General features: G+C 28.9%; 1 protein-coding gene across 4 annotated transcripts in view; it reads right to left on the bottom strand.

The window, feature by feature from the left end:
- Positions 1 to 879: 879 nt before the first annotated feature.
- tral (trailer hitch) overlaps positions 880 to 11,352 on the bottom strand; it is a 17,888-nt gene continuing 7,415 nt past the window's right edge. For 2 of the 4 annotated variants that reach the window (XM_014421213.3, XM_014421216.2), the window contains exons 4-9: positions 9,053 to 9,176; positions 8,053 to 8,158; positions 5,753 to 6,002; positions 4,612 to 4,786; positions 3,723 to 3,963; positions 880 to 2,555 (exon numbers count right to left, since the gene is read on the bottom strand). In XM_014421213.3, the coding sequence (XP_014276699.1) occupies positions 2,541 to 2,555; positions 3,723 to 3,963; positions 4,612 to 4,786; positions 5,753 to 6,002; positions 8,053 to 8,158; positions 9,053 to 9,176 (911 nt within the window). In that variant the 3' untranslated portion in view covers positions 880 to 2,540. The remainder of the gene's footprint in view (positions 2,556 to 3,722; positions 3,964 to 4,611; positions 4,787 to 5,752; positions 6,003 to 8,052; positions 8,159 to 9,052; positions 9,177 to 11,352) is intronic. The other 2 variants (XM_014421215.3, XM_014421214.2) reach the window with 2 other exon arrangements.

The raw sequence follows: 11,352 nt of genomic DNA, 5'->3' as shown, positions 1-11,352 counted from the left end.
TCAAATAACAAATTAAAGTATAAGGTTTTATAAAAAATATCTCGGACCCGACAAGACCAGAAACGTTTAACTTGGTTCAGGGGGGGGGGACAATTAGAATCAATATCAATATTAAATTGATTGCAAAGGATTTCGTACAGCATTTTGCAGGCTTATATAGCTTACACTGAGGGTCCTTAACTTTATTTATTTTTATAATACCAAGATCATGTTTATAATGACTAATAAATCAGTGACCTTATGCACGATATTTTTATGACTTTATAATAGAAAAAACAATAGTGATTAAAATAATTTTAAACAAAATTATAGTTAGATAGGTCTTAAAAAAAATAAATAAATTAAAAACCTTTAATTTATTATTAAAATTATCAAGGAACATTAAATAAAAATGTTAAAAAAAAAAATATTACTTTCGGAAATTAAAAACTAAAACATCGACAAGGAATTAGTTTGGCAAACGTTAATATCAAGAGGACAATATACACAAAATATATCAAGGATGTTGGATTATTCTTTTATTTAAAATAAAGTTAGAAGTACAAAAAGTACTTTGGGATCAGTCGAAAAGTCCATTAAAAAATAATGTAAACCTTTACTTCTCTCTTTTTTTTTTCTTTTTTTTTTTTATATCTTTTCATAAATATTTTACATTATTTCAAAATAACATTATTTCTTCCAATATATTTATATATATATATATTTAATATGTATATGTTGTGCACATTTATTGACACTTCAGTATAAATAAACAGCCTATACCTATGTATGTATGTATCAAACATATATACATACACATATATAAGCATATATTTTATAAATAAAAACTTGGTACAAAAAATGCAAATAAAATTGTTCTCTAAATGAAATGACTTAATCTATTATAACAAAGCTTAACTTTATTAAATACTACAATATTGTTTCTTGGTTGCTCTTATTCGCTAAAATATAAGAAAGAAAAAAAAATTAACAGAAACCTATCCATGAGCTCATTTAAAAAAGAAAATATCAGCTTTTTAACATAGATAAACAACATGTTTTGGGCAAAAAGTAGTATCGTTAACTTATACATTACTTTCATCAATTTGGACGGTTCAAGAGGGCAGATAACAATTTAGCTTGAAAGCGTATTAGTTTCAAAGCGAACAATATTCCATCCGCATCTTTTAACTAACTAATAAGTATGAACTTTTGAATAAGTTATTGATGATGTTAGATGAAAGACTGTTGTATTTTCTATTGTATTTCATCGAGTTTTTTAAAAATAACATTATATTAGATGCCACATTAATTTGATAACCGAAATTTAAACATGTTAATGAAATGTAAAGTCACTCCTGGAAAATATCAAATCATAAAGAAAAACAAAATCCCCCCTTTTTGTGGTATATATATATTGAAAACTTTTCAAGTTATTCCAACAAAGAGGACGCACTCAGTTAGACTGAAGCCCTATTACAACAGATCAATGAGGGTAATACAAAGGTAACCAACCTTAGCTTCTACCTTTTGTGTATATATGTATTTTTTTTTTTTAAGGTGTAAAAATGAAAGTTGTGGTTAAGCAGTAAAAATGAAATAAAATAAATTCATTTGTAAATGGTAACTCCATTAAATAATCATAAACTTCAATTTTCACAATAAATGACTGCCTTTTCTACTTTTTTTAAGTAAAAAAAAAAAAGGCATTCGAAAACTAACAAAGGAAAAAGAAAGAAGAAACAAAGCATGCCTTTCGATCAATTTAGTCATGCAATTGCAATTAGTTTCATAAATTAAAATTCTGCCCCTCATTACCATACTGATAAGTATTTAATTTGGAAAAAAAGAAAAAGAAAATTATAGATCTTATTTAGAAAAAATAAATCTACTTTTAGCCCTCTTATTTAAAAGAATCTTGTACATATAACATTTTTAAATGATGTACTATAATCCAATACATTAAAAGATTAAAGCTAATTTTTTTTTAAGTCATACCACAGAATATTAAAATCACAATATTACATTACACGAAATGTCCCAGAACTTATGAGACTTAATAATAATAATTAAACTTTTCTGTTGAAGATATCTTCCCTCCGTAACAACTACTATTTTCCTTTATCACTAGGAGCCGATGCTAGTGAAGCAATATGTACAACGGCAGCCGCGCAATACTTCAGGTTCACAAGAGCCAACTTCTTCCTTAACAGGATCCCTTCCGAAGACTTTCCAAATCTGTACAGCCCACCAACAACTCATACCATCTAGTGACCGTCAGGAATGCTCGATGTACGGCTCGATTCAAAAATATAGACCACTAGCACGACTTTTAACATACACTACTTACACACACTGTTCATAAGTTCATTATTGTCCACTTCTAAATTAAAACCTAAATTTCCATCTTGGCTACTTTCCAAAAACTCTTTCTTTTTTTTTCTTTTTTCTTTTTTTTTTTTTACAATTAACTGAAATGAGAACTTCCATCTCCTACTCCTCCTTGCTCTGACCTAAATCTCTTCAGGGTCATAGGGGTCTAGAAATTTCTTCTGAAACCATTATGTACTAGCAACCTGAAATACAACAAAATATAAGATGGCTATTATGTCCCAAAAATTATTATTAATTAACAGATGTTCACCATAAATAGGTAAAATTATAGAATAGGATATTTGCTTGAATATGGGTTAAGGTTAAGTTCGTCAATTGTCACCAATAAAATGAGGGATTGACCTAAGTTCAGATTCAATTGATCTAGGAAATGCTTGGGACTTGATAGTTTTATTAATTGCTTGTTAGTTGTAATAGTTAACGTTATGACCAAGGCTAGGATTTTTATGCAATTACATACTTTGTTTGCGTGTTTTTTATAAGCTGCTAATCAAAAATCTTTAGGAATCAGTTTACTCAGATACAATTAGCGAAGTTTTATTTAGCGTATTTGACGATAAATACATATATCAGCATATTTGGACAATTTCAGTAAAAAAAAAAACTAAAATGCAACAATGAAGACAAAATTCTAGATTACAATTGTAAGTTTATATTCATTTAATTAGCAATAAACAAACAATATAAGAAATGCTACTTCCAATAATTCATTTCCCATAATTCCATTTTTCCTTTGCGTCTGTTTTTAACACATGTGCTTTAGAATTTAGTTTGTTGCTTTCTTTCCTTATGAGTAGTAATATTTATAATTTTTAAAATGTAAAAAGTAAGTGCATTATTCAGTTAAAATCTTGGATTGAACAATACAAAACCAAAGATGAGACAGTTTTTACAATTGATGGAAAAATTCTCTATTGAAACTATTGCTCAAATCATATTTCAAGCGAAAGAAAACCACATATCAAAACAGGTAAGCTTTCATATTGTTTTTATTTATTTACATTTAGGTATTTTCATGTCGATTGATTGCTATTATTTGCTTTAATTATTTTTCTATAAATTCATTTAATCATTAGTTTCCACTTAGTTCTTCAATTATGATCCAAATTTTAGGTTTTTAATTAAAGTATTAAGTTTTTATTGTAAATGTTTCCACAAGTGTGAGTTCCATCTTGATATTAATATTATTAATTAAATTACACAATAAAGATTATTTTTGAAGGATTTGAATGCTTTATACACAATTTTACATATTTTGTGTTTTTAAACTTAAATAAAATTTCCGTTCCCTAATACCGCCATAGAGATCAACAATTTATTAAGACTTAGTGAATATAAAATACAAAAACCTGTGCTTGCTGCGGCTGGCGCTGGGCAGGGGACTTGCTAGACCTGTAGCGCTGACCCTGCTGCTGGTGTTGGCCCCTGTAACCTCTTTGGTAGTAGCCACCACCTCCTCTTCCTCCTCCTCCAAAGAAGAAACCACCCCCTCCCCTGCCACCTCTGTAGTTACCCCTCCTAGCAGTAGCAACGCCGAATGTTTCAGAGTTTAACATTCTTTCTTTCCTCCAATCAGTTCTTTGAGATCGTCTAATAAAGGGAATAAGATAATCAGTTACTAAGCTACAAATTAAAATAAAATAAATTTTTGCCTAAAAGCTATAAAATAATATGAAACGTGGAGATGTAAAAAGAGAATGAATTATATAATATAACATCCTCAGCAACCTTTTCAATCGTTGTTGTACTAATAGTTAACGTTTTAATTCTTATTATTTTCCTATAGCTAACCAATCAATTCTAATCAGAGTGGGAAGATAGAACTTTCATTCCATAGGATCGCAAATAAAAGTCAACCCACTCAGGCCAGAATTGAATTGGCAACATTGCAGCAGATGTGAGCTATGTTATATGACTCCTCAACTAACTCAGCTTTCAAGTGATAACAAATCCATATGTTGTGACCAAAGGGGTAAATATCCAAATTAAATATTGAAATGTCTCCTCAAGTATAGGATGAAGCTAATTTAAATTTATGAAGTTAGTTTTAATACCTATTTAATTTGATACTATAATCAGAAAACATTGATTACAGTAATCATTAAAATTATTTCACTAGTACTTTGAAATATTATACAAATAGGATACATGGCCTTTAGAAAGTAAGCTCCTTATTTGTTCTGCAACGGGGAAAGGGTTGAGGAGAGTATACTCAGAATATTAATTTTTAATACGTACCCTTTGCTCCTTTCGATAGCTTCACAGCTGATGTTATCGAAGAAAGATTTGCTCTTATTATAGAAATATTGCTCATCACCCTCAGTGTCTGTTACAATGGCAGTTTCAGTACCTGAATCATCCTTCTTATCGGAATCGCCATTCATTATTGGAGCTGGTGCTTCACCATTATCATCTGATAAAGAATGAATTTCGATGAGAAAAAAATTTTTTTTTAACCATTTTTTAGTTAAAATTTAATAAATAATAATTGATCACTTATTATACTAATGGATTCGGATTCACTGTTTTTCTCATCCCCTCCTAAATGATTATTAATAACAGAGATAAAGAACTTTTAAGACCTTATAGTAGATCATACAATATATGAAAGTTTAAGTGAGCCAAGAAGGCTGTGGAAGTAAGAGTGAGGAGAAAAAGGGATTCTTAGTTTGGTAAGGGAAGACGAAGTTTTCTCAGAACAGATGTAGGTAGAAGAGATATGGCACGGAAGGTAAAGTCCCAGTGACAAGTGAAGAGTTGGTTTTCATCTCTGATATAAAAGATAAAAAGGGAATCTACTATGAATAATTGTAAAGGTTGCTAAAGCAGAGTTTATTTGATTTAGTTTGTATCTCCAGATAAACCAGGAATTGTTCCCAATAATAACTTCCAATACCACACTCGATAAATACAACAAAACCATAGTATTTTAATCTTTGTTTATCTTTAGTATCTGATTTTTATTTTTATGTAAATATGTGTTAGTCTAAGAATTCCAACTCAAACATTTATTATACAATCTACTAATTAGATACCAACTCAAGATAAATAAATTTGAATATTTATTGCTTTTTTCTAATTAAACAGTTGCTCTACAAACAATATAAGAATTCTGTCCAGTCTGCTATGACTCCTAATCTATTATATCTTATCATTTTTTTTTTTTATTTACACTTTACATGGCCATTTCTGGGGAACTAGGTAGTTATCCTACAGGTTAACAACCTATTCTAGTCAGGGTGGTAAGTTTGAAGTTCATTCTGCAGGACCTCCTAAAAAAAAAAATTTCAACCCGCCCAGACCGAATTCAAACTCTCATATCTTATCATACCTGTCAGCGCTAACAACTATAATATGTATATAATGGAATACAACTTACTTAATTTTAGTTTTGATATTTCAGACTTTAGCTCCTCAAATTCAGAATTAGCCTTGTCAAAGTCATAATCCGATTCAAACTTAAGAGGCTGAGTGGGCTGTGATTTCGGTCGTGGGCCTGGAGCTCGAGCAAACTGCCTTCCTCCTCCAAGCCTCAAACGGTTATTCCTCTGGGGCTGTGGCTGCTGTTGGCGGTTCATATTTTGCTGCTGGTTCTGCCAACCTCGCCCGCCACTGCCACCTTGTTGACTCTGATAATTACATTCCAATTAGTGAAAATTATAAATTTGACTATCAGTTTGCCTTTACCCATTAGTTAATCTTACAAGCCAGTTATGGGTAGGACTTCGGGGTATCAGACATATTTTGAGAATAAACAACTTCAAAGCCATAAACCCATCACCAAATTAACAACATGTAATTGTTTTAAAACATGAGGAATAAGCCTTATTGAAGCACATCAAACTGACTGCTAAATAAGATTTAAGTAAGTAACAACATCAACATCAAGGTTATATTACGATAAAATTAAAATAAAGTTTCAATTTGAAATAAAAATGTTGCTAATTAATTTTTAAAACTTCTTAATAAAATGTAATTAATTACAAGGAACAAACAGAGTACTAGTTTTGAGAGTTCTTGTGCTTGATCCTTTCTACTTAACTTTAAACAAAAATAATAGACTTAGTGTTCAAACATTTCATAAAATAGTATTATAATTTGGTTTTTTCCATTTTATACTCTTTTTGAATGAAACTCTTTTTTCATTTTATATGCGTCTCCTTGTACATTCTTAACTGTATACTTTACATAATTTTTTATTCTTATCATTGTTTATTCAAATTTATTTTATATTAGTATATAATTTCCTTTTCACTTATTTTTTACATAATATTTATCTTACCTTTTTGTACTTTATTGTTGTAATGTTCTTAGTTTTTTTTTTATATCTATTTAGCCCTGATGAAACCCCACCAAGTGAGATAAATCATTTTGATGAAACTGTTTTTTGGAGATACTAGGCTCAAAGATATTATGACAAGTTTCTTAAGAATTCTTGCTAATGCACACTAGGAGCCGAGACATTTTTTTTTTTTACATAATTTTAGACATTTTTTTTTTTACATAATTTTAGACATTTTTTAGTTTGTCATATGCCACCATTGCTCTGCATGAATTTAATTGTTACTTTATACCAATCGATTGGTTTTTTCATGTAGAATAGTAACAAAAGATTGATTGTATTAAATGAGCTTTAGTGTATAAACAATTACAAAAAACCCTAAAGTCGCTTCCAAAAAATCAGACCAAAATTTTGTTTAGGAAAAATCAAGTCATATTCTTTCTTAGCATGTTTTGGAACACATATATGTGAATTTTTAGGCTTGATTTCGGGAGAATAAAAAAAAAAAAAAAACAGTTTCAAATAAAAAAGTTTCTCGAATGTGTTAATCTATGTTACCAGTTCTAATTTATTTACAAAGGTACAGCTTACATCTTGCTACCAGTGCATGTAGTTTACACAGCACTAAACCCCTTTGAAGTTTTTTATCGATTAGTGAAATCGCATGTTCTCATTCTAAACAAAAAAACAAATTGATTGGAACAGAATAACCTTTAAATCCATGTAGAAACAAAGGAATCATACAATAACAGAATTTTTTTTTCTCATCTCCTTGGGCACATAAGCAAGAATCTTCAAACCCATGTTTAATATTTAAGGGCCTAGTATCGAAAAAAAAAAAAAAAAACTTTCAATGAAATCAGTGATCCCTTGTATGTAAGCCTTCCCTTGTTAGTTATTAAAAATTAAAACTAGGTTCTAGAGGAAAATAATAAATAGATAATTAACAATAGTACATTAATTAGTCACAGTAAAATTTAAATGACTACTTTATGACCTTTTTATTACTTTACTTTATTGTTTTTTTTAATATAAGTAACAAATTTATTTCAAAGGAAAAAATTATTGCAGATAAAAGTTTATAATAACACTACTCGCAGGTTGACATATAAATATTAATAGTTATAAAGTATAATTGTGAAGAAATACTAACTTTTGTTATACTCTGCTATTATTTTACCAAATTAAAGGAGGCATCAGAAAAAAATTATATTAAACATATTAATAAACATGAGTACACATTAAACCAACTAACCACATAAAGAAAACAATTAATAAATAAAATAAGGATTAAATTTATTACTTACTTATACAATATAATATAATTGATAAAATTGAAGGTTAAACTAATTAATAAGTAGTTATTAACAAAAGGACAACATGGATCCATTACATACCTCTGGAGCACTTACTTGCTGATATGTTCGTGTCCTCTGCTGCGAAGGCTGACCTGGGCGACCTTTGTTATCTCCCCTGTGATCTTGGTTCATACGTCCACCCATCCTTTAATACATATGGCAATGATAAAAACTTGTAAAATAAATATATAAATACATTTAAAAAATAAATAATTAAAAAGAGAATTTGCCTTTGACTGTCATACTTTCTCATCATTTTAAATGATGATCTTAAATCTATTCATAAATAAAATTTTGCATGGCTATTATTTATCCCTAATATGTTTATTTAACATTCCTATTGCTGGCTCAAAACTGTACATTATTTGATAAAAAATGTTATGCCTCCTGCCAAAAAATAAATTGATAAAAATAAACGATTACTTCTGGCCAATACAATACAAGAACCTTGTTAATTTAATTAATTAATAATTTAATAGTTATCTTCAATATGGAATCAAAGTCAACCACCATTCATCACTTCTTAACGATTGATTAAATCAGTAAGTTGATATGAAAGATGAAACAGTTCAGTTAAACATAAAGTTTGTTAATGAAAAGAATATTAACAAGAGCTTCCAATTTTGTTAATTGTTCAGCGGTGAGCAGTGGGTGAAGAAAAATCTTAAAAAATTGAAAGAACCTAATAATGGCTATTTATTTAACGGAATGGTTGTTGCCAAGTTACCATATTGTCTTTTCCATCTATTTCTTCAGCAATTAGAAGTGAGGGGTCAACGTTGTTTTTGTTCAAGTGCATGAAGAAGTAAGGAAAATCGTATAAACCCCTCTCCCCCAAAAAATTATAACATGATTTCACCAGGTTTTCATTAATACATGCGACCCATACATTATATACCTACAACAAAATATACTGCGAACTCCATAAATTGCTTACAAAGATATATTCAATCGATGATAATGTATTTATGAAAATCTAAAATTGAAATATAAATACCTACGTGATTAAATTAATGAAATTTCTTTGAGACAGACTTACATTTGGGCATTCCTGTTGTCCTTCTGCCTTGTATTAGCCTGAGTTCCCTGATCAACAGTGGGAGAAGGTTTTCTCAGTCCGGGAGTACTGCTACGTGACCCGATTAAAAGTTCTACAACAGACTCTACTCCAAATCAGTTATCAAACTTAATAGCAATCCGTCAGTAAGAAAATGAATATTTTAATATTTTCAAAATATCTTTATTTTAAGTAATGGCTATAATTGTAAAATTGCATTTATAAGTTAGTAGTAGTTATGAGAAACACTGTTATGCCCTCTATCAGTTCTGTTTGCTCGGTTGGCTGGTTACTTGAGTTGTGATTTTTATTTTTTTATATTAAAATATAATCATTTAGAGACCACATAAATACCCATAAATAAGATCTTATCAGTGTTTCTCATATGCCCCACTTATGGCAGACCATTTACTAACCAGTGAATAAAAAAAATATATGTATATATAAAATAGCTTAAATATTAGTGCTAATGTTAGGATAGAGATACATATGATCGCAGCTTAAAATACTAAAATCATAATCAAATAATAATGAAATATTTTCTTTTAGAGAGAAGATTAATATTTAGATTTCACTATAAATGATTATACTGAATAAATACCGAATAATTACATTAACATTTTTGCTGTATGTTTTTTAATGTACTAATTACAAGGAAAATGCTCTCTCGCTACCCATGAAAAATTCTTTATTAAAGAATAAGTTATAATGAGGTGAAAATTGGAAAATACTCGGTCAGATTTGTTGCCATTCAACCATAGATTAAATATTTATTTTGTAAATACTTTTCATGAAGTTTAAAGAATACCGATTTGCACAAACTACATCTTCATTGACTTCAAACTAATATACAATTCCATGCACCAATGTTAAGCACCTATGTAAAACAAGGGTAATAAATATAATAGACTAACTAAATTTTATAATTAAAATGGTAACTGAATTAATAGCACTGTAAATACTTTCTTAATCCAAAAGATTGCTTAAATAAATCAAAAAGTCACAGTTAGTGCAGCTCATACCAAAACTATCTAACATAGCTTCATATGTTCTTTAAATTAAAATCTTGGCATTGTGAACCATATTTGTTCCCTCTACTTGTAAAGGAAAAAAGAATATTGGAAACTGATTCTATGTGAACATACATTAATAAAAATAACCATGACTAAATAATTTTTAACTTCAGTTTATATTCATAATGAAGAAAAATAGCTGTTGATAAATGTGATATAATACTCATAATCATATTACTTAGCCTGTGCAAAGGGTTTAAACTCCATAATATTTAGCAATAATTTTAGAAATCCAAGTGAAGTATATGTAAGATGAGTTTGCCTGTGGGTAAAGGGAGAGGTGAGATGCACAGTGGCTAGTTTCTTTTGGCCTTAGGTCACTTTTCTAGCTTACGTCGGAAGTGCTACAGACAGCACATAGCTTCCACCAGCTACAATCGTTCTAGGTTATATTGCCTTTTATGCGTTGTCATGGTTAAAAACAGATATTTAAAATTGATTTGGTTAGATATTACATATTATACATTATGTAATGCATGTTCAAATTAAAAGAAAAGTGGTTTATGGATGACTTTTATACTTCAGTCGGTAAGTTACAAGTGCTGTGCTTCATTAACATATTTATACTTCATGATTGGCTCAGCGTGCTAGTTGTACTTGGCATTAATCCTACCTCTAATACATAAGTCTCTCTTCTTAACTACTTATTATTCTTTTCTTTCTTTCCCTCTTTTCTTATTCTTGGTTTCTTTCTACACCCATTATTATTGTTATTAGTTATGTTCAGCACATCTGTTAATTATATTACTTACTACTCTTAGCTTATGACACTTTATATCTACCTCTTTAATTTTGTTATTCAACTTACAACTTTAATTAATCATAAACACATTTTTCTTTATATTTTTTATATAACTTCAATATTTAAATAATTTCTATATTTGTACATGTAGCTATTTAGTTGATGCTCATATCTATATTATATACTTTTTGCAGTAAATATTACTATTTGCCCTTTATATTATTACATAAAGTTTCAATATTCTTATATTACATCATGCATTTTCTTCAATAATATTTATGTACCTACATTATCTGTTATCTTTTAAAATTTATTTATTCCCCTGTAATTTTATTTAATCTTTATGGTTGTTATCTTGTTTTTCAGCTCAGCCTGAAATTTTTGCCAAAATGTTGACACAAATAAATAAGTTTATACTTATTTGTGTTCTTTGCTTACTGCAGCCCTAATCATATTTTCTTATATAT

This window comes from Halyomorpha halys, unplaced genomic scaffold (genome assembly GCF_000696795.3).
Source record: "Halyomorpha halys isolate HHAL.00 unplaced genomic scaffold, Hhal_1.1 Scaffold307.1, whole genome shotgun sequence".
NCBI lineage: Eukaryota > Metazoa > Arthropoda > Insecta > Hemiptera > Pentatomidae > Halyomorpha > Halyomorpha halys.
Note: the sequence above shows the minus strand (reverse complement) of the source record. Positions and strands in the feature narration are given on the sequence as shown.